The 24,035-nt window shown below is 40.4% G+C and overlaps 1 protein-coding gene across 2 annotated transcripts in view; it reads left to right on the forward strand.

Annotated features, from left to right (window-relative positions):
* The first annotated feature begins 3,253 nt into the window (after nucleotides 1-3,253).
* Nucleotides 3,254-24,035, forward strand: part of SEL1L (SEL1L adaptor subunit of SYVN1 ubiquitin ligase) — a 36,650-nt gene continuing 15,868 nt past the window's right edge. Inside the window, exons 1-12 of one of the 2 annotated variants that reach the window (XM_069783713.1) lie at nucleotides 3,254-3,433; nucleotides 10,565-10,602; nucleotides 10,961-11,183; nucleotides 14,680-14,847; nucleotides 15,475-15,580; nucleotides 17,338-17,500; nucleotides 19,353-19,406; nucleotides 19,487-19,546; nucleotides 20,165-20,246; nucleotides 20,574-20,728; nucleotides 21,482-21,538; nucleotides 22,441-22,509. In XM_069783713.1, coding sequence (XP_069639814.1) covers nucleotides 3,361-3,433; nucleotides 10,565-10,602; nucleotides 10,961-11,183; nucleotides 14,680-14,847; nucleotides 15,475-15,580; nucleotides 17,338-17,500; nucleotides 19,353-19,406; nucleotides 19,487-19,546; nucleotides 20,165-20,246; nucleotides 20,574-20,728; nucleotides 21,482-21,538; nucleotides 22,441-22,509 — 1,248 coding nt within the window. In that variant the 5' untranslated portion in view covers nucleotides 3,254-3,360. The remainder of the gene's footprint in view (nucleotides 3,434-10,564; nucleotides 10,603-10,960; nucleotides 11,184-14,679; nucleotides 14,848-15,474; nucleotides 15,581-17,337; nucleotides 17,501-19,352; nucleotides 19,407-19,486; nucleotides 19,547-20,164; nucleotides 20,247-20,573; nucleotides 20,729-21,481; nucleotides 21,539-22,440; nucleotides 22,510-24,035) is intronic. The other variant, XM_069783712.1, reaches the window with a different exon arrangement.

The following is a 24,035-nucleotide window of genomic DNA, read 5'->3' on the forward strand; positions in this document are numbered from 1 at the left end:
GTGTTCCCCTAGGGAACTTAACTGTGTGTACATGTGTGTGCATGCATGTGTACACATCCACACACTGTGCCAGCAAACCTTAAGCTCAACTAGCCAGGAAGCAGAAGACCTATATCTGGAAAGACTCCAGGTCTGGGTCAGTAACCAGGTAAGGGACACAGGGTCCATGCAAAGACATTAGATCACTAGCTGGTGATCTAATATTTGAGGGATGCATGAGCAAGGGGTGCTTATGAGAACAGTGCATGAGTGTGCACATCTGTTTTGCTACCAAACATCAAGCCAGACTAGCTGGTAAGAAGGGGAGGCCCTGCATACTGGGTAAGGGCCAAGGTTCTAGGCATGGATATTAGAGCCCACACTGGCATTAGATCTGAATGTGAATGTATTTGGGAGCCATAACCCTCCTATGGCCATGAACACGGGTGATTTAAGAATATTATTTTCCTTCTGTTTCCTCAGAAGTAAGTGTCCAGAAACTTTAAAAACACACAGTAAAACAAAGAAAAGCAAAAAATATCATTAAAAACTATGAAGATTAGTCTGCTTATCACTAAACTACTCAAAACTTAACTCGCACACTTCCAGTTCTCCTACCGGGAGAATGAGTAATATTACATCATGCCATACAAGTACTAGGCAGTATTTAAATAGGGGCAACTGAAAAACCTCTTGAAAATTTGGATTGGGTAGCACTTTGAGAAACTAAACCTAAGTGTATCTAAAGCACAAAGGATGCAATTTGAGCCCTTCCTATTTGTCTGGCCACTTGGAGCGGTACATAAATGACCACCACATTTCGGCATAGAACAGAGAGGAGGAACACAGCAAAAATACCTAAGCTTCCATTCAAAGCTTCATAGAAGGAAACGCAAAACTGATTAAGAAAAGTAATGGGAATTTTATGGCTGCTGCACACATAAATGGAAAGACAGCAATAAATTTACCGCACTCCTTATTAGAGTACAACATATACTAAATTAATTGGAACTAACTTGGCCTACAGTATTATCTGATTTTCCATTTGGAAGGTGACTAATTAATTCAGAAGGAAAAAAAAAATCCCCTTCCCCCATTACATTTTTCCTCGTGTTCCTCCGTTTCACTCAACCCACACTCACAGCTTTAGATGTCGAACTGGGTTAGCGGGGACTCCCGGAGGCCACCCGGTCCGAGCCCTGCCCGCAGGAGGGCCGACGGCATCCGGCCGAGGAGGGAGCTGTTCACTCGAGCCCCCAACACCCCCAGAGCCGCCCCCCCCCGGCAGCCGGCACCCCTCAGCCCGAGGGCACGGCCGCGGGGCCGCAGCTCCCGCCGCCAGACCCGGCGCCCGCGGGGCGGGGCGGGGCTGGACGCCGCGCCGCCACCTCGCGCCCCCGCCCACGTGCCCCCGCCCACGTGCCCCGGCCCGCTGCTCCGCTCCGCTCCGCTCCGCTGCGGCGCGGGGAGCCAGGCTGGCAAGCCGGCGGGCGGAGGTTAAACCCGGGCCTGGCCCAAGCGCAGGGAAGCGCCCCGGGGAAGGGAAACCCCTTCGGGCACGGCCTCAAACAAGAGTGCTGCCGCGCCGCGGCGTGGCGCACGCTGCTACAGCTCTACTGGAGGCAGAAAAAACTTGACCGGTACTCAAGTATTCTCCCAGTTAGAATCATTACTGCCGCTTAGATCTATCCAAGGCAGTTACATGCTCCTCAGGCACCTCCTAGCTGAAGCAGTACAGGCATTCCCCTGCCTGCAGACACCCTCCCAGCGGGCAGAAAACCCCTCAGCCAGCCCCCGGTGGGACTGCATGTTCCGTGCATTCTGGCGTTGTCTCCCACGGGAGAAACATGCCCACCGCTGGCTACTCTTGCCCTGCAGAGGCCCCAGCTTAAGAATGAGACGGCTTAAGGCCACTGAGACAGCATGGGACATCCACTTTATAACTCAGTACGGCACTGTGTAATAGGACGGTCCTGTGACACAGCAACATTTACGTGTTTCAGTCCATTACAGGTTGGGAGGCTGGCTCCCCTTCCTCATTTTTATTCCTTTTTAACTGACCTCCAGAAAGATGCAATTCTTAGGAGAACCAAAGAGTTGTGTCCCACAGTCCTCAACCCCTCAGAAAGGAGCTGACACCGTTCTGCAAGTAAATTTCAACTAATTACACCCTTTGTGTTTCACGTGTTCCAGCTGTGCTGGTTTAGACAGGTATTTAATTTAGTGCTGCTTCCCATACACCTAATCAAGAAGGTGTGTTCAGTTGCCTGGAATTCTGCTGTTTGAAATAAAGGTCCCAGTTGCAAATTGAAGTCATAAACGCTACAATGTTCCCCTAGGACAAAAAAACGAACAAACAAAAAAAACCCCCCAAAAACCCCAAAGTTGACATAGGAACCTAATGGCAGAGGATAAAAGTGCCATACGAAAAACAGGAACTTGGTAAACTATGCTAAACCCTCAACTTCCCTCTGCAGGTGCCCTGGAAGAGAGGCTGGAGCGACGGCTCTGACTTCAGCCCCGCTCTGCCTCACAAAACCTGTAGGAAGCCAGGGAAGTCCCCCCCCGCGGGGAGGAAGGTTTGCTCGCACACGGCCAGCCTGTCCCTCCTTAGTTCTCCACGCCAGTTTCTCCCTCCCCGTCCCTCCCCTACCCCCGGCCGACTCACCACACCCCCCGCGGCACGGTAATGCCGCGCTGCCGCCACCCGCCCCCGCGCTTCCGACCGCTACGAACGGCCGCCCGCCCCTCCCCGGCGCCTGCGGGACCAGGCCGCGCGGCAGGCAGCCGCCGCCCCGCTCCCCAGCCGGCCTCTGCGCTTCACATCGGAAAGGCGGCGCCGCAGCCAGGCCCCAGCGCCCAGCTCGGGGCCGCGGGGCGAGGCGGCTGCCGACCCCGGCGCCTCACGGCCCGGCCAGCGGGGTGCGGGCCGTACCGCCGCTCCCTGCGCAGCTGGGCGCGGGGGGCTGTGGGTGACGCAGTCCCTGCGCCGCCGCGGGTCCCAGCGGTGCCTCGGTCACCGGCTGCGCCGGGGCCTTCGCAAGGCGCTGTGGGTGTCGTAGGAACGGGCGCCCGAGCCAATGGCAGCCGCCGTCTCGGAAGGGCGCTCTCGCGTAGCCGGCGCTCGCTGGGGCACGCGCTTTCCTTTTGCGATGCGGTTGGCCAACAGGAGGGCGTGACCGACGAGCCATACCTCCCCCGAGCCAATCGGAGCGGGCCATGTAGAGCAAGCCGTTCGGGGGAGGGCTGCGTGTGCTGCCGCCAGCAGTCGGTAGTTGGTCGTCAGCGCGGCCGGCGGATTGGTGGCGGCGGTGGGCGGGGCGAGGAAGCCGGAGTCGGGGCCCCTCGGCGGCGGCGGCGGCCCCTCAGGAGCCCGGCGGGATGGGGCGGCGGGCGCGCCTCGGGCTGGTGCTGTGCCTCGCGGCGCTGTGGGCCGGAGGACTGGCCGCGGCCGGTTAGTACCGGGGTCCCACCGCTACGTGCCCCGCTGGGCCCGAGCTCTGCGGCGGCCTCGCCCCCCGCTGGCCTGCTGCAGGGGAGGGGGGTGCGGGCCGCCGCCGCCGTGGGGTGCGGGCGGTGAGGTGTCTGGGGGCGGCCTGGCGCCCGCACCGGGGCGCGGAGGCGGCGGCGGCAGTGGGGGAGGGGGCCCGGCGTCCTCCCTGGGGCTTCGGGGTGCGTGGGGGCAGCCCCATCCTCGCCGGGGCGGCGGAGGGGGGAGGAAGGGAGCTGGGCTCCTGTCAGCTGCGTGGCCGCGAGTAGCGGGGGTGGCAGCGGCGGGCCCATTGCTCACCCGGTGCCCGCTGGCTTTGCCTCAGCGGGGGCTGTTCGGTAGGCCTGATGGGGGCGAACACATTGCTTAGTCTGGCTCTTGCCTTTAAACAGCTCGTTAGGAGCCTACTTGGTAATGCTTGCTCTGCTCAAAACCGAAGTGAGGCATTTTTTTCCTACCGAGTATGCATTTTCTTGCTGAGGACCTGATAATGCTGATGTTAGCGTTATCAGAACAGTTTTCTCACGAAAATATATGTAGAGCATCTCTGGGGCTTGAGTTGTGTTGCTATAATACTTTCTTTTTTTTTTCTGCTTCTTCTGTTATTATACAGCATGGGTTTTGTGTGCTTCTCATATGTTGTCATTCACTTCCTTTTGAGGGGTTTCTGCCTCCCACATTCTTATTTCCACCATGGTGGGTAGGGGGAATGTGCAGTGCATTTATTTATATAGTGTTTCTAAAGCCAGAAAGCACTCCTTTAGCAGGCAGCCTTATCCAGTGCTGCTGGGGATGTGCTTTTAGGCTGTCAATGATATTTCAGGAAAGTAACTTAACGTTTTCTGTAGAGGTAAGTTCTGTGGTTTGGGGTTCGTTTTCATGTACGCAGTAGGAAGTTGAAATTTCAAGTTACGTTACTGGAGTTCAGACTGGATATCAAGCACAGTTATATGAGCTTTGTAGGTAATGTTATAAGCCAGCAGGGCACTTCCCAAGGTGTAGAAAAGATACATACAAGTTCTGTGAAGTCAGAGAGATGTACCCAGGCTTTGAATGGTGTGTTCTTGCTGATAAGTTTGTGTAAAGAAAAAAACAAAGGTGAGATGAGACTGTTCATGTCAGATGAACAGTCTGTTGTGTACATGGAAGTTAGGTGGCAAAATTAAGGGCTGTTCCAAGTGTGCATCTATGGCTGTGCTGGCACGCAACTCTTCTGTCTCGACTGCTTTCCCACTATCACAAAGTTGTGTTTGTGAATATGAAATTCTGATAAGCTTAATTCAGCCTTTAAAAACCATATGTTTAGAGTCAGTTGAACTAATACAGTTACTAGGCCCAAGAAAGCACATGGTATAGTACATGAAGGATTAGGTGCTGTTGCCAAACTTAAAGCGTTACTGTGAGATAAAACTGTTCACTAATATCCAGAATGAATTAGGAGAGGGTGTTTGGAGTCCATCTTTTGGCAGCAGATTATAACAGGAAGGCCTTTATTGCTCCAATTTTTGTCAAGAATCATTCTGAAAGAAAATAAGTCGTCATCACTTCATCGATGAGTAAAAACAAACAGTTCAAGTATTACATTTCCTGACTTCAGAAGATGTTTTTAATGAGGATTTTTTTTAGTAGTGAGTCTTTTAACTACAGCTTTAAACTCTAACTCTACAGTCATAAACTTTGCTTAAATCAATTTATTGAAAATTTCATGTGAATGTTAAAAAACTCAGGCCTAAGGAAATGGGTGCTATTTTTTTGAAGATACAATATTAGTACAGGTATGAAGAAGTTGAATGTTGGGAGCTGGGGAAAGAATATTAAGGAGTCCATGGGGAGTTGGCAAAAGCAGCTGAAAAAAGGTAACTGTGTTTTCCAGCTGAAACTGGCTATCTTCTGCTTATCACAGCAGCGATGGCCTTCTGCTTCTTCTGTTGATCATTCATTAAGAACATTGAAAAAAATGTTATTTTTTTCTGATTGCTGATATTATTTTATTCTTGGGTTTTTTTCCCCCTTGTTTGCAGCCTAAGAGGTAGAAATTCTCTCATTCTGCCTGAAGAGAGGAAGTGATTCTTCCTCTGACTATCCTGCACCTTCTATGGCTAACTTCAGTGATATGCAGAGGTTTTCATACTGTCTCATTAACTGGTAGGACAAATGAGCACAGTCATACACTTGAAGGAAACTTCTGTACCTATTGTCTGAAAAGACAGACCTCACTGGCCTGCCCTGACCCTTCTGATTTTACTTACCTAACTGAAAAACATTCCCTAAACTTGTTGCCTGATAGGGAATCTCAATTCCTACAGAGAGCGTAAGTTTTCTAAATAGTTAGCCAGTAATTGCAAGGAGACCGGAAAAAAGACTTGTATTCAGAGTGAGTGTGGACCTGTATCTTAATCTTGCAGTTGCACTAAAATGAATATGCTGCACAGATTGTAGCTGGGAACAATTTACTTGCTGCCAAGGATACTTTGAAACTAGTCTTGCTGAATAGATACCACTTAAGGATTTTGCTTAACTCACTGCATGTTTTAGGGCTTCATGTAATAGGAATAGCATCTACGCTATAGAGTGTTTCTGTGCTGAATTTAACAGGTGAAAAATTGATCAGAAGCAATCTGAGGTAATTTTTTTCTTAAGACTTACTTTTTTCCTGCAAGAATAAGATAAACAGGGTTTGCCTCTCTTTCAAAGTCTAACTAGTCACTTGCATAATAAGAACATTGAAAGAAATAACTAAAAATACCACAGAAAATCTCTGCTGGATGCTTTAAAGCAGCTGTTGCCAAACCTTTTTTGTTCATGCACCTGTCTCCGTAAAAAATTTTTTGAGCATGCCTCTTCAATGTTTAACTTATATTAGTACAGTAGTACATACATGTATTTTTTGTATTATGTGCATCATAAAACATGCACAAAACCAGAAAAGAAACAAGAATGAGATAAAGGTGAAATAAACACTGTATTAAGAAAAGTTTTATTTATTAATGGTACAAAAAGTAATTTCTTCCTGCATCCCCAGTGGGTTGGCTAGCGCGCCCCCTGAGATGTATGCACCCCACTTAGGAGATCACTGCTGTAAAGCATGCAAATTCTTACTAGTTGCTTTGTTGTGATAGTGTTTGAAGCTTGAAGAGCTTGGCGATAACTCTGATCAGTTAGGGCATTCATCAGAGCTTTGGGAAGTTGCCAATTGCTTGCATTTGCTGAATTTTGGGCTATTTCCCAAAGGTGAGTGACCATTCTAACATTGAAACTAATAGTATTTCTTGTCTGGTAGTAGCAGTCCTTTAGCTTTATAGGCTGTCAGCTGATTTGTTCTTCTAATACAGCAAAACTTTGGCACTGTTGGGCTCCCTCGAGCTAATGACATTCTTCCTGCTGAATCGCACTGCATAGCTCTTCTTGTTTCTACCCCTCTCTCCATAGTGCTCTCTTGAAAATGGTAATTCTCACAAAATGGTCGGATCTTTATCCAGCATATGGTAGGATCTTTTTATCTAGCATAGGCTGCCAGGGTATTTTTGCTATATTTAAATAGACTGATTGAACACTGATCTTTCTAACTGAGGAAAAATGAATACATTTGAAAGCTGATTTTAATTGTATATGAAGTGGTGGATGGTTGAAACAAGTGTTTATCTCTCTATGAAGCGCTTTAGAGTCCTAGCTGGACATGAGGGCACCCAGCAGTGTCTACAGCTCAGCACTGTTTGTAAGTGAAGCATTCTGTACAGCGGTCAGCTGCTCGTTTCAGCCACAAGTATTTTTGCCTACTTTTTCCTTTTAACATATCATTGCATCTCTGTAATTTGTTTAACGAATGGTAGGATTAACTTCCAATTGGCCTTTTCAGAAGAGGTTTATAGAATTAGGCAGCCTTGGTAACAAACCTAAATTAAAAAAAAAAAGTCAGTTACTTTTTCATTTAACTCTGGAAAAACAAACTAAACTATCAACTTTAATCTCTGAAGCAGGTGCACAAACATGTCATCTGTGACTGTGTTCAGTAGTTGAGGCTTGACTAATAAGCTGTTCTTAGGTCAAACTGTGACCTTCCACAGATCTTTCATTAACACTTTCAGAATAGTTTTCTTAAATGTTTCTTAGAAGTAGACACTTCTATGAGTAGCGGGTGCATATTAGTCAGCAGTTCTGTGAAATAACAAGGCTGTAAATGATCCCTCCTCTAGTCATATATCAGTCATCACTGCAGCCTCATCTGCCTAACTTAGAAGGAGGTCCCAGAGCTAAGAACAATTAAACTAATATTTGTTGTTGCTTTAGTGCTGTTTTGGAACTGTTTTTTTGAAAACAATTATTCAGGTACAACTTCTTAATCACAAAGCTGGTTCCTTCAGAGAGGATTTAAATGATGCAATAGAAATGAAATCTGTTTATTTACTTTCAAGGAAGAAGAGCATTTAATGAGCTCTACCTTATGTTGCTCAGATGTCCCTTGCCTTTCAATTTAGTAAACCTTTTGCTTTGCCTATGAAGTTACAATAAAATTGTTCTTTGATATGTGTGCATAGATAGTATACCCTATTTGTATTTGTCGTTGTGTGATCTTTTGTTGTAAAGTCAGCCTTCCACAGACTGAAATCAGTTAGTAAAGCCTTTACCAAAAAGCTAAAATGGTCTAGTGCTGTCAGGCATATAGGCTGATTTTGAGCAGACAAAAACAAACCCCCTAGCTGCTATAGCTGTTAAAAATAACATGATGATTGTTACTGCAGTAACAGGTACTGTATAAGAGCTTTGTATATATTAATAGCAGCATACAAGTTACTGGGTAGGTTAACCCTGTCGTACTTTTCTCCCGCTCCAGAAGCATGTCTGAATCTCTTGACAAGCTCTGGAGTTCGGAGTTGTAGGGGTGGCATTTGGTTTTAGATCAAACTTGTTTAGGATGGTAGAATGTAATTTGTGGGAAACATGGTAAATGCAAATTGTCTTATAGTTTAAAAATAGAAAAGACCTACAAGTATCCTAAATGTATACGTACTTTTACTGTATTTAAAAACCAACTGTTACATGATCTGAAGTGTTGAAGTTAAGTGGTAGAACTTCTTATGACTTATCCCAATCAGCCTTATCTGTTAGATTCCTTGAGCTGATAAGCACTGTGGTCTCTGCCAAAAATGCAGCTAGCCTTGTTTTTTCCTTATGCCTCTTTTGGTGCCTTTTCCAAAATGGTCTTATGCTGTCTTAGTTGCTACTTCCAGGGTCTGTTTCATTTGGAGTGCTCTTTGATGTCTCCACTAGTTTTTCTGAAGGGCTCTACATGCTTTCATTTTTGGACCTGTGGGGTACAGCTGCCTACCCACAGTGACTGTTCTAGATCCTGTTTAATCCTATGTCTGCTGGCAGTCAGACTTTTTGAGCTTTACTTCCTCATCAGCATGCTCAACAGACTATTATCGATTTGTCTCAGTTGCACTGTCAAACTTCTTGTCACCTTAGTTTTGCTCTTACAAGTCTTAGCATTTTTTTCTTGTTTTTATTATGCTGTTTCAGCTTAAAGTTGATCCTCATGTTTTTACTTGTTCTAATCAAAGGTTATACTTCAAATAACAATGTGGAAATTGCTTTCTGGAATCTGGCTTCCAAGATTAGCCCTTTCATTGCAAATACCCACAGTTGCTCTGTTATAGTAATAGCCTTCAAAACAAGAGCTGATGAAGTGTCATGTTTGTAGTTTGTCACTTCAGAGATGGTTTATCTCAGGTAAAATACTCTACTTGCAATAGGATAAAAAGCATGCAAGTTTTGTTTGCTGACAGATCCTTACAGAAAGTCAGCAGAGGTCTATAAACTTTTGGAGAGTTTTGTTGGCATTCAGTATTTGTGCAGGTAGTCTTTAATAGGTAACCGTAACATACTAAATGGTGTATCTCATGTACAGGGCACTAACTTCTATCAGTTTACATACCTTTTCTAGTCACAGTGCAGGTCTCCGGCCTGTCAACACCTTACTACTGCTATAGGGCATTACACACCCCAGAATCTCAGAAGGGGGGGATTTCTAAATGTAGTAGGAGTTAGTGGCAGCTTTGCTTAGTCATCTGTTTATATTTTAAGCTTTTATTTAGGTTTAAGTGAGTTGTGTACTGGAGAGAGGGAGGCCTGTAGTGTCTTCTTTCAAATGGGGGGGCGGGGGTGTTTACCTAAATGAGGTGGTATCAGATACTGATGACTGGGAACAGTCACATTTCCGTCTGTGATAATTTTAGAGGCTTTCAGTTAAGATGATAGTACAAACCAGGTTGTTTGAAGCACAGTTAGTAGCCCATTTAAATTATAGAAACAAAGAAAATGAGACACAGCTCTGCAAAACAGTGGTAAAACTCATAAATAAGCTTTTCTGATTATCTTCTCCCTCCTCTTCACCTCCATTTCTTTAGGTCTCTGCCTAATAGCCTTTCTTCTTTACCATTTCTTCTCTTTGCAGTCTTTCTAATCAAATATCATATCATAGCCCATTCAGATAAGAAAGATGACAATTAAACAAGGCTTGCAGCTCTTGAACAGTGTCTTAAAGACAAACTAATGTCTCACATTTCTGAAGAGAGACTTCTGTATAAAGGTTTGAATATGCTGGTCAGGCAAAATTATTGGCATTCTATAAAGCACAATGTTTAATTACAAGTGAGGTGTTATTAATGTAACTTTTTGGTCACTACTGAAGCTGTTTATACTGAAGCTGATTCGGTGGCTAAAAACTCTAGGTTCCACAGGCCCTTTTCACTTGATGCATACCTTTTTAATTAGTTTAGTTGGACCGGAACAATTCAGACTCAGTAGTAATCTAGAGGATTGATTTGGGTTTTTAAAAAAAAAAAAAAAAAATTCCACACTCTTTTCCAGTATTGGACTCATAGTTGTGTTGGCATAATTTAAGGAAGAAGAAACATCTGTGAAACATTTGATTCTTCCTGACAACACCACCAAGGTCTTTCTGAAGTGCATTAGTCAACTCAGTACAATAGAATATTTCAGAACCATGGTACAATATTATAGCTGAACTTATTTTTATTTTTGAGAAGATTACTCATGGAAGAGCTTTTTACTGACTTATAACATCTCTTCTAGATGAAGAGGGAAATCAAGATGAATCACTGGAGTCAAAGGTGAGGAAATAAGTTTCTAGTCATTCTGTTTTTCTTGTGGTGTGAGAGCAAAGGTCTGAAATTCAGAACCATGATTTGATTCCTGTTTTAAACTGTACTGTAGCTCTTGCTGTGTCATTTATGTCTTCTGTGCATCAAAATAATTAATGTTGTGTTTTAGCTTTGAATTTTTTTTTTTTCCAAAGAACTGAAAGGGATTGAGTCAATGGGAGCTGATAGAGGTAGCTCAACTTACTTTTGATGCTACTGTTTAAACTTAGTATGTTAATTAATCATATCTTTAAAAAATAATGGGTTTTTTGCCAGCTCCTGCTGTTCAGTTTCTAATCTTCTAAATTATGTGGCTGCTTTCCTTTAGACTTTATCTGCAGAGGACCAGGTAAAGGACCATTCTACAGGAACTCGAGTAGTAGCAGGTCAGATCTTCCTTGAATCAGGGAAATCAGACTCTCAATCGGAGGATGAAGAGAACTTTCACAGTCAAGAGGAGGAAAAAGAGAGTTCGCTGGAAGAGTTGAACTCTCTAGAAATGTCAAATCTATTAAATAAAGATTTGGAAGAAGCAGAAATACAGAGTCCAGGTAACTGCTCACAGACTTTTGAACAGGTGGCAAAAAAGATGCATCTGAGTAACTTTGAAATAACTAGCGTCTTAACCTTTCTGGAATGGAATGATAATTGCTGCCTTTTCCATTAGAAAGTAACATCAAAAAGTTTTCAAGTATATTGTGATTGAAATATGAGTGGTTATTTTTAGATGTATTTGAAAGGGTTTTCCAAAATTCTTGTTGTTGCCATCTTGTTGGAAAGCTTTAACTATCAAATGGAGAAAGCCCCAATTTCTCCAGATAGGACTCAAGCACGCATACTATGCTGTGTGTATTTATACCAACAGTAGAAGGAGAAATTGCATCAGTATTTCAGCCTGCTTTCTGTTTGCCTGGAGAGTCAGTTGACAGAGAAGGAACGAATTATGATGCAAAGACAAGCTTCCTGGGATAGCATTGGAAGCCTTAGGGCAACTTCTAAATTGCATGTAAACTTCAGTAAGTTTTTAAATATAGGTGAGACCTTAAGTCCTTATGCCTAAATTCACAGGAAATTCTAGAGGGTATTTTTTACTGCTAATAAAAATATAAATTTAATATGATTTTTTTGACTTGCAGTTAGTAGTGGATGATAACTAGATGGCACAGTTGAGTACCCTAGCCTATGCAGCAAAGACTTTTCCTTTTCACTCATACATAAAAACTGAATCTTCAACTTTACTGAAAAAATATAGTTACATAGTAATATTAGTATTTGTCTATCTTCTCAACTCAGATTTGAATGTCAAAAGAAAACAAGTTATGAAATGAGCTCTGTTATATACTAACTTTCAGTGTTTTCTAATAAGCCTTCCTTATTAATGCAGAACTAGTATACAGTTTGTAAAAACTCTGTAATAGGATTAAATATTGCTGTCAATAGGTGTGGTGGTGTACAGGAAAAAGGTATATAAAATCCACTAAATAGCTTGCTACCGCAAAACAGTGAGTTAAGCACCATATTTAGTCAGTGCAGTCTGTTTCAAAAGTAAACTTTAAGATACTTTTAATCTCATATCAGAAAGATGTGACCAGATGGCTTGCTCCCTGGCAACTGAGGTTTTTAACTACACCTGTCAAAGTACTGCAAGTGACTTTCAAAAACCATAAATTTAAGCCTTGCGCAGTTTCTTGAACCTCTTATGAAGTAAATAAGCAGTGTGGATGGAAGGATTACTGGTTTTATCTAAAAAGCAGTTCTGAAGGGAAAGTACTTGTATTCTGGCAGGTAAAAAATACTGCTAAAGGACAGCTTTACTGGCAAACTTTTTAACTGAGCGGGACAGGAATCTACCTCAGGTACAGATGCTACAGCTCTTGAATGAGCTACTGGTGACAGGACTGCATTAAGGGAGATTAAAGCTTTTCTAAATACAGTTTGGCTCCTGTGTATGGTCATGAGATTGCATGGAAAAAAATAATATTCAAGTTTCCACATGTATTTTGCAGGACAATGAGCAGAAAAAAAATTCATCTTCAGTAATTTAAAATTAGTACTACTAAGGCTTTTAACCTTCTAAGAAAGAAGTTGTCCTGCTTTCTTCTGATACAGTGGGGAGGTCTTGTGTGTAAAGAAAATGGTATTTTTTAGTTATTTATCTTGTGTTGTATGTTTTTGTAACAATCAAGTTCCATGCTAACAATTTTTGCTAAAAACTGCCCACGAGATTATACAGAGCTGGCAATTCCTGCTGCGGTTGTTTTCCTATTTGGAGGAATCTTATAGTAATGTAACCAATACTTATAAGTAATCTATATTTAAGTTTCCTGCAGAATAAAGTATGAGATGAGATATAAGTAAATAAGGACAAAACATAATGATAAAATACCATATACTTTATTCAGACATAGTAAAACAGGTAGATTGCTGCTTGCACACTCGGTTGGACAAAAAGTAAATCATTTGCCTCAGTTTGTATTTATCATTCTTTAAGTACATGACAGAATAACTGTGGTGAGCATTTTATCCTGTGATCACATAGCTGTGTTGCTTTAGAGGTTAGTATTTGTTACTATCTGGGGGGAAAAACAGCATTATGGTTGAATTTAGAATTAAAAGAAGGCAAGGGGGAGGACTGGGGCAGAGTCATTTGTTAACTCTCATGCAGAACGCTGTGTGAACGGTTCGCATCCAATTGCTTTTGATATATGAGACAAGGTACTAAGCAATACAAGTAAAACTTCAAGTTCTCAAGTAGTGTTAGTATGCTGGACCTGGAATTTGTTCAAATGACAGTGATAAGAGGTCCCATCAGTTGTAGTTACGTGTACCCTTAGCATGAATATTACTCTGTGGTTAACAGATGTCTAAAATTATTCCAGGCAAATTGCATTTGGACGCGTTATTTTTTAATGAAATTTCTGAAAATAACATTTTTCCTTGTGTGTTATGGGATAAGTAACTTGGAGTGGTATGGTGGAGCATCTGCCAAGGAATCAAATTATGAAGAGCAATTTGAACAGGCTAACTAATCCTAGAGACTTCCTTATGCTTCAAAAAATCAAAATAAAATTTTTAAATTAGTATGGTCTCTAGGCCTTACAATTATAAACCCTAGAAAAAAGAACTAACTTTCTCTATAACCACAAGAATTACAAACTTAACTTGAAAAAACACTGTATAATTGATGTTCTCAACTGCATGACTTTGCAAATGTCTTCAAATGAAGCTGAACCCAACTGCTGGATTTAGCTTAGTGAAAGAGAAATTATAAAAGGCTAATTGAAATAATTTCATTTTCAAAAAAGTGAAGATAATTCTTGGTCTTCATGGAAGATTGATTTTATTTAAAAATATTGCAATATTGGAATCAGTAACCTTTGAAGTTCTAGTGCATGAGAAATGATAAATCATGCTGTTCAAAGTAATTTTGAATACATCATAAATATATTGGCGAAGTGGAATAAAGTTTTCAATGCAAGAATTTGCAACAATAGAAAATGACTAGACTTTTAAGTCTTTTCTCACAGTTGTATGTTCTAAGTGTACTTCCTGCTGATATTCAAGTACTTTCAGTATCACATTTGGGGATGTGAGTGGTTCTGTCATGATTATGTCTAACCCTGGGGCTAAAATGAATATATTCACTGGAATGCACTTCAAGGGTAGTCTTTTGCATGAGGAAGGGAGTGCAGAGAAGAGAAGGTGAAAGGAAGGGCTGTATATTTTGGTAGGCAATGAAAATGTAACAGATTTGCCTTCTCCAATCTAAACAAAAGTATTTTCTTTGCCTAGAACTAAGGAATATAAGAAACCACCTACCTTCAGTTTCACTTCCTGATTAAAAATAAGAATAATACTTCTTCAAGTCCTATTTAGAAAAATAATTGCTTTTTCAGGCTTTTGTAAACTAGAAGTTTTACCAAGAACTTGATTAAATGCAGTTCATAGAAATTAAAACCAACATAGGTGCGCTTTCCTATGTGTAGTAGATGACTTTTATTTGTGGAATAAAGGAAAGCAGTCTAATCCCTGGGTATGTATTTTCAGTTTTGACAGCTATTGGAGGCACAGCAGATGGTGAACCTTGCCACTTCCCCTTTTTGTTTATGGAGAAGGAGTATGCAGAGTGCACTGCAGATGGGAGGGAGGATGGCAGGCTTTGGTGTGCAACAACCTATGATTACAAGAAAGATCAAAAGTGGGGCTTCTGTGAAAGTAAGTAGCCTGATGTCTTGTTCTTGTCCAAGGAATGCTTTCTTAAGCTAGTGTTTTCAGTCCTCTTAATGCCCCTTATTTCAGGGTCTAGAAGTCCCTGTCATATATTAATGGCCACTTTATACTGTGATATACCAGTAATTATAAAGGCAAAGTTCTCATGATGGAAAAGATTATAATGCAAATGCCACTTCCCAAAGCTGTTTGGGAAATTTTGTAGTGGAGGCACCTATAAAACTCTTAAGTTTCTGAGTCTGTAGGACTATAGAGGTTTGACAGTGTTTTCCCATTGTACTTGCTGATTTGTTGCACAAAGGCAACACTTCTCTAGGAGATGTCCTCCTGATGGAGGAGCCTTTCTTCCTTGCACAGCTTGCTTTGGAGCAATGAAAAGAATATTTTAACAGCAAACTTGTACATGAGAGACATCACATGAGAAGAAACTGTCTACCAAGATATCCAACACCTTGAGACAGCTTTTTGTAATCACTTGGGTTGTTTATTGGTCTTCAGAAACATATTTCTGTCTGTAATTTCCCTTCAGAACCAATAGGAATTTTGAGAGAATAGTCTTGAGCTGTGTAATTAGAGCTCTTGATGTACCTTTTTTTTTTTTTTTTTTTTCAGCTGAAGAGCAGTCTAATAAGAGAAGGCAGATGCAAGAAGCTGAGGATGTTTATCAGACTGGAATGAAAATCCTTAATGAAAGCAGTAAAAAGGCTCAGAAGAAAGAGTAAGTCTACCTCCTCCACCCCCACAAGACAAGGATGACATGGCTGGTCACTCTGGCTTAACTGAAAAATAACTTAAATGAGTTGCCCTGGGACTTTGCACTTTATTGGACTTAGCATCAAACTATGCAGTGATAGTACTGAAAATAAATAGTAATTTCAGGGTATTTAGAAAAACAAATTTATTTCTGCTTTCCTCTGAATCCACAAAAAATTGTATAACATTAATTTCTGAAGAGTGGATGTCATCAAAACATTGACTTAATGCAAGATGGTGCTGCAGTTCTCTAGCCACAATATATATGTTGCAGCTGCCCAGAAAAAAAAATAAGAACATGATACAAGCTATTTGTCTCTTTTCAAATGTTTCTTACAGTCTGGTTCTTATTCTGCTTCAAAGATTAAGTGGGAAAAATCAGCATTTCTTGTCCTGCTCTGTTTTTGTCCCTGCTTTCTGGTGTTTTCGGTCACCATAAAAATAGTATTAAGCTTAATCTCAACAAATTGTTAAAACTCTAATAATTAACATTGTATGAGAGAAAAGGGGAGTACTTGTAGACAAAACGAAAAAAAAAATAATTGAGTGTTCCGTTCACTCTGGTCTGTTTACTTTCTACTCTGTGTATATCCAATTACTGATGAAATAGTTCTCAACTTACCACTATAATTAAGAATAGCTATGTTAATTTAGAACTCCCTGGTACTCACGTTGACAACTTCATCAGCAAGTGGTGACTTCACGCTGCTGATTATTATGTGAGCACTATTACAGTGTTAAACTTGTTTGTGGAGATATGGAAGCGTATTTCTACTTTATGTATCAGGGAAACTGAAGCACAGCTAGGGGTTGTACATCACACCTTGGCAAAGACAAAGGGAGACAGTATCTGTTAGACTGACTAGTATTCCTTTGAATAAAATAACGTGGGAATTATAAAACAATATTAGATCTTGTTTCTCTTGAATACTTTACACTTTCTTAGAAGATGAAATTATGTGAGCAACCAGCTGTGCCTTAGCCTGTCCTAAAGGAAGAAAACAAGACTGAGTATAGAAAAGAGGAGAGGTAAAGAAAAATCTTGGAATGCTATCAAAGGTCCATGAGAAATCAAGCTGAAGCATGCTTGACAGTACTGTGTTATGATGTTTAAGATTACAGTTTTTTAAATTGCTGTGAAACCGCCTGCTGTGAAATTACTTTGGAGGACTACTCTAAGTTCTGAGGCTGAAATAGAAAGGGGAGTTTCCAAAGAACTTTCTCATTGTTAGCATGACTGTTTCATCACAAAATTGATCATATATGCAGTTGTCTTGGACCCAATGCTTAGTGTTTTCATTGGAATGATTTTGTACTCAACAATCAAAGAGACTCCATAGTCTTTTTCAGGCTTCTTTTTTCTATCATGATCTGTGAAGCTGTCAGAGTAGTCATCCTACTGGATACCTAGTATAGGACTTAAAATTGTTGCTACAAAAATGTGATCATTTGACATTAAACTTTTCATATATCTTACAGGGAGGAAATGCATACTGCTTTGCATATGGAGTAGAGTGAACGTTAAAATCTAGTTTGTGTATTAGCTAAATTGTATGAGTTGTTGCATAGATTGACAGCTTGGAACTGGAACAAATGACTGTAGGTAGATGCATTTTTAGAAAATAGAGGCTGAGGATCAAAACACCTCCCTAGAATCTTCAGGTTTATGAATGGAATCTGCTTCTTTGCCTCAAGGTGACTAAGAAATTGTTTTCTTTTAAGAGCGTATCAATATCTTCTGAAAGCAGCTGACATGAATCATACCAAGGCAATGGAGAAAGTGTCTTATGCTTTGTTGTTTGGGGATTACCTGAAGCAGAACATCCAGTCATCAAAAGAACTATTTGAAAAACTAACAGAAGAAGGTTCTCCTAAAGGACAAATGGTATGTATGTACTTAGATTCTACAGAAGTTTTTATAGGTTTAGAAATTGTTTTATAGATCATACGTCCTCTAAGGTGGTTTTATAGATTGTTCTTGCATCCAGAATAGAATGAGAACAGTAAGTGGTATCTGTTGCCTGGTTAAAAAAGACAGCAGATGAGAGTGCTGCTTTTTTAAATTGTTTGAAAACTTGATGTAAAACATTTGCTTCAGGCTCTGATTCAGGTAATGCATTTTATTGATGCTTGCCTAATCATCTCCTGATCCTGACTACACATTGCCTTTCTTCACCTTTTTAAATTTCACCAGTGCCTTGCTTTGATTCCAAGATTGTCCCCCAAATCCTTCTGCTTTACCTGGCTTCTGCATGTTGCTAGCATTACTAGCAGTAACAAATGGCATCTGCGCCCTCAAGGTAAACACATGGAAACAGGTCTTCTCTTTGAGTTTAAAAAACCAGCATTAAACTGCCAGTAATACAGTACGGTGGCGGTCTTTTAATTTAATTTATCTGTTGTATGACTGACTAGGTTGGATGTGTTAAGTCAAAAAATGGGTAGATACAGGTGACTCCAGCCAACAAATCTTCTCTGAAACTCTGTGTTACTTTCTTCTTGTGGTTCATGGGGGATGTTGTGGCTTTTCATCTGCAGTTTTATCTTTGAGACAGGTAGATATATACACACACACACACACACAAGTTTATAATCTAGGAAGTCAGAAACTCTTAGGAATCTTGAAAGCTGTTTAGTGGAATGGGACTCACTTTGTCCATGTGCCTTTGAACATTATAGAACTGTTTGTATGTAATTGTTCACACGTAACGCCCACATTTTATGACATTACAATTTTAATGTCTCAATATCTGCATACATTTATTGTTTAGTTCTTTTTTGTTTTGGAAGTGTCAGCTTCTTTAGGAATTATCTGGTTTCTTTTGGCTCTTTGCCTACCAAGTCTCCTGCTGTTCCATGTTTAATGTTGGAGTGCTGCTTTACCACAGAAAGCAGGAACGTGTTTTTACTAGAGACTTTGTCTCAGTGAAGACCTTGACTTTTCTTGGTCTAGAATTCAATACTGTCTGCATGAGGTGATTTTTTTTTTTTTTTGGTGGGTGTGCTTTCAGAATTGCCTAGAATAGTCTTAGAACAGTGAAATACAGCCACCTTGATATATATATACTGTTATCTTCTGTGCTACTAGTTTCTCTTTTGAGCCACACAGCTGTAACAGGTGTTATAGACAGAGCAGTAATTATGTAAATTTTAAGCATAAAAATAACTTTTGAAAAATCCTCAGCCAAACAGCTTTCTGCATTCTAACTGCTTATATTTGTAGTCATAAATGCAACTAACCCATGGCAGAACAGATGCAAAATAGTAAATTCATAGGATCTGTTAGTAAATCAAACAGATTCTTATAGAGAAGGTCGTGGTTCATGTATGTTTGCACTGGTGTATGAGACAAATAGGATACATGAATAACCTGACAGATGTTGCTGATCTTCATTTGAGGGTCTTTAAACTGGTATACTTTTACTCTTCAGGACCTTTAGACCTACACTTGGCATTCAGGGAAGTAGTAGTTTCTTCCTTGCATTCGATCCGCTAGACTGAATTCTGGTGAAATGTATTTATGTTAGTCTCCTAGGTAACTGAATAATTTAGAAACTTCATACTTCAAAAGGGGCAGGGAAGAGCTTTAGATATAGGAGGTACCAAAGTGAAGGTAGAGCTTGGCATGTTCTTTGCAGCTTTGGATTGTTGTTTGACTTCTTTATACTTGTGTATTCCAGGAAAACTGATCCTGGATTTTTCAAAGGATGTGCTGACAAACTTTATTTTATTTCTAGGCTCTTGGATTTCTATATGCATCTGGTCTAGGCGTCAATTCTAGTCAAGCTAAGGTAACATAGAAATCTTCAGTGTGTGCTCTTGTATTTTATCTTGGAGGCAGATGTTAAATAACCACTGATTTTGTTTTAAGGCCCTGGTGTATTACACTTTCGGAGCTTTAGGAGGAAATCTGATCGCCCATATGATCTTGGTAAGTAAGATAGTTAATAACTTTACACATGCAGGAACTTTTTTATACTCTTAAATTTTGAATGTAAGATTTGCATTCATGTGAATACACTGTCCAAATATTAGATCATCATGCATACCTTGGGTAACCAATAGTATCTTCCCTGTTATTCCTTGTAAACTTAAGGAAAAGTCTGCTCATTTTAAGCTGTATACCACTATGAATTTAGATGGACCATGTTTACATCTCTTGACTTAAAGTAGAAGTGTCAGACTTCTAATTTTATAGGCTGATGAGAACTGTGAAAGCCAGAGATCTTTACAGAAGATGCTGTTTTAATCAGTATTGTGAGATTTAAGACAAAGTGCAATGTGTGTAAGTAAAAGGCTTTAGGTTTTCACCCATAAGTATCATTCTTATTTGCTTTTTCCTGAGTAATATCTGAAGTATATTGGCCACACTTAACTTTAATGGTATCAGTCAAGGTTTTTTTAATGCAGACACAATGGACTTGTGGCCTTTGTTTTGCCTGTTGTCTCATCAAACCTTGCTCAAGTAATTTGAAAAAAGTTTGTAACCTGGCAAGCAATATGTTGTCAAATAACCAATAGTCCCATATTTTTATATTTTGCTTTCTAGGGTTACCGGTACTGGGCTGGGATAGGAGTCCTTCAAAGTTGTGAATCTGCTCTCACTCACTACCGACTTGTAGCTAATCACGGTAAAAACTTTTTACTAGGCTAACATTCTTGGTTTTCTATGTATTTCTATATCATTCACCTAGAAAATACTAGATGTACTATCAACACCAATAGTACAAAAATAGAGAATTCCTGCTATTAAACAAGTTATCTGTGTTGCTCTGAATCATGATATGCTATTTTTATCTCTATCTATTGAAATGTCTTTAATTCTTAGAGACTGTCAAAGTAATTCATTCTCTCTGAGTAACAGTTTGAAGCTCTGTACAGATCTGTTTTTACTATGTTGCCATGTAATATTTGTATTGAACAAAACTGTCTGAAAATTTGTCTTATCTGTTTTCCAGTTGCTAGTGACATTTCTTTGACTGGTGGCACAGTGGTTCAGCGAATTCGCTTAGCAGATGAAGTAGAAAATCCAGGAATGGCAAGTGGGATGCTAGAAGAAGACTTGATTCAGTATTATCAGTTTTTAGCAGAGAAAGGAGATGTACAAGCACAGGTAAGATTAAGTTCACCTGATGGCATGCAGAGGTTTTCAAGAATTACATGCACAGCTTTATGAAATACGGACAGACGTTGGAGCTTTAGTTTTCTCTTCCTCCTAAATCAACCTGGTTGCTATTTCCTGATTATTTTTTATGACAAGAGGCTTTTATTTTAGCATGTTTAAGGTAGAACTTGGACAGAAAATGTAAAATTTTGTGGAAAATAAGTCCAAAACATTACAACTTTAGTATCTTAGGAAAGAGAGTCTTGGTTTGCACTAGAAACCATCCAGAATAGTTTAAGGATAGCTTTAGATGTTGTGGAGAAAGCCTTGATCAAAAGAACTGACCCTCATGGGGGACCTAGTTTCTCACTGCTCTTACATGACTTCTGCATGCTGTAGGTTGGACCTGTTCCACACACAATGCAGCAGGGGAGGACACTAATAAAGGCAAATTGTCACAATTCAACTTGGTCATATATGACTCAAGAATTAGGTAGGCAGAATTCAAATGAACAATTACTACTTTGTATCTAGGACATCACATCACTTTTATCTAGGATAAATTTCCACTTAGACTAATATGAAAAAATAGGACTGTACTGTAGTTATTGAAGCAAATCTGTGCCTTCAGACTTTGTGGCATCTTTAATTCTGATATGGTCTGTCTTTGTGCATGTAATTAGCCTGCAGGTATCTATATTACTAGAAAAAGAAAGTCCCTAGGGAAGAGTGACTTATTTTCAATGTAAAATTTATTTTTAGGTTGGCCTTGGACAGTTGCACTTGCATGGAGGAAGAGGAGTAGAGCAAAATCATCAGGTACCCTTTCTGTATGTCTCTGATGCATATTATACTTGGTGGAGGCAGAGAAAGTATAGCTGAGACCACAGCGAAGCAAAAGTGTTTAAGTACCACCATAAGGTATTTAATGACTTCAATAGTCCTGTTCAATGAAACTTAATTCATTCAATAAAACTTAATCTTTATGTGATTAGTACATGGAGCTGATTTTCTTACACAATTAGTTTAAGACTAATCATCTTAGAAATAAGGAAGTCAAAACCAAGGAACAGGTTTTCATCAAGTAGTACTTGAAACTGGCTGAGCTTTGTATGTGTAGTAGAATCTTCATGATGCACTGTGCATGCATTAGCGATGATAGGCTAGTTTATGTGGCTTGCAAGATTATTTTGCTTCTGTAGACAAAACAGTGGAAGTTTCAATACTAAGGATATTGAGTGTGCATAGAAGATAGAACTTCTGCTGGTGTAAGCCAACCTAGCTACTGCTTATAGAAGTTAAAATAACTAACCTTTTCTTAAAGTATGTATTGAAAAATTGGAGAGCTGAGGATATGCAGTCCTGAGGGTTATTTCAGACTCAGCTACGAACCAGAAATTTTTTAATGGTCATCACATTTAAAATACCTTAAAATGACTGCTCTAGAAGGGTTCAGAGATGATATCAAGTGGTCAGAATGAATATAATGAAGCTTTTTTCTCCCCTCTGCATTTTGGAATACATTGTTGAGAGGGATTGCTGCTCAATATTTCAATTTTAAGTGGGGAAACCTGTTACGTAAATTAGGTGGGATTGATAACTCTTAGCTGCAGAAGAACCTGGTAACTTGGCAAACAACCTACTCGCCTCTGCTCCATTTGCAGGAAAAGGTACTGAAATCATAGTCATGGTGGCTAAAATACTTGTTTTCTTCCCTACAGCGAGCATTTGAGTACTTCAATCAAGCAGCTAATGCTGGCAATTCACATGCCATGGCCTTTCTAGGAAAGGTAAGATATGAACACTCTCAAAAGTAGGCAAATTGACTGCCTTTCAATGAAAAAAAAACCAAATATTTCCTACTTTCTGTTATCAGACAGTCTAAAACTTGAATGCTGGAATCTAGGTACTTCTGTTTTGCTGCTGTTTTGAATTGTCCTGCAAGATTTGAGTGTTGTAGTCTATTACGTCTGGTCTAAATTTTCTACTTGTTCCTTCACTTTAGGAACTTTTTTCTAAATAGTGCTTGAACTAGACTTTTTTAAAAATTAAACAGTTAAATACCTAAATGTCCTTTTTCTGTGGTGGAGTTCAAAACTCAGAGTAGGTCGCTATGTTCTTCCATACAGTGTGTTGGGAAAAGCTCAGCTTCTCAAAATTTTGCATAGTGGGAAATATTAAGTTCAGGAAATAAAAGGGGAAAGATGTCTGCATTCTTATTCTGTGTAGAGAACTGAGCCATCTGAGTCAGAGTTGCCAATAGATCTGCATCTACTCTGAACCAAAGCCTGAGTCTATCTGCAAGGTGGGCCATTGTATCAGTTTTATCAGATGTAAGTCCCCTTTTTAATCTAAAACATGATTGTCAAGCTGGTATTGGTGATGTTAATGTGTTTCTGCTTAGAAAGGTACTTAGGTCACTTGCCTGAGATCTGGGTTGCAGGCTACCTTCGCCCTGTGAGGAGCTAAATCCTTATTACTCCATTTGAGTACCCTCTAAGCTTATGCTGCCATAAGCAGCAGCTCTAGCTCGTCTTTTTCAGGCTGTTAATGCAGTAGAGGATGCAAGGTTATGTCCTCAGAGCATGAAAAAAGTAGCATAATGTGCTGGTCAAGGTACCTGACAGGAGAAATTGCAGGTTCCTGGTTTCTCTACTGCTGGAGTGTTTTGTATCTAATAAATGCTGAAATGAACAGGGTTTTACTAGTTTTTGCTTTGTTTTCAAGAAGTATTTTAACTGCCAATACAGTTTGACTTCCACTGGTCTTGCAAGATTTTTACCTGATTATGTGTTCTTCACTGCACACTGGTAGAACTCAAAAATGAAGGGTATTTTCATGAAAACTTTTAAATTTTATAGGCAGTTTATTCTTGTCATTTAACCCCAGCCAGCAACTAAGCACCACACAGCTGCTCACTCGCTTCCCCCCCACCCCCGTGGGATGGGGGAGAGAATCAGTTAAAAAAAAAAAAAAAAAGGCAAACTTGTAGGTTGAGACAAGAACAGTTTAATAGAACAGAAAAGAAGAAACTAATAATAACACTAATAAAATGACAATAGTAATAATAAAAGGATTGGAATATACAAGTCATGCACAATGCAATTGCTCAACACCTGCCGACCGATGCCCAGTTAGTCCCCAAGTGGTGATCCTCCTGCCCCCGCTCCCCCCAGTTTATATACTAAAAGTGACGTCACATGGTATGGAATACCCCTTTGGCCAGGTTGGGTCGGCTGTCCTGGCTGTGTCCCCTCCCAACTTCTTGTGCCCCTCCAGCCTTCTTGCTGGCTGGTCATGAGAAGCTGAAAAATCC

The sequence above is a fragment of the Haliaeetus albicilla genome, chromosome 5 (assembly GCF_947461875.1).
Source record: "Haliaeetus albicilla chromosome 5, bHalAlb1.1, whole genome shotgun sequence".
NCBI classification, from domain to species: domain Eukaryota; kingdom Metazoa; phylum Chordata; class Aves; order Accipitriformes; family Accipitridae; genus Haliaeetus; species Haliaeetus albicilla.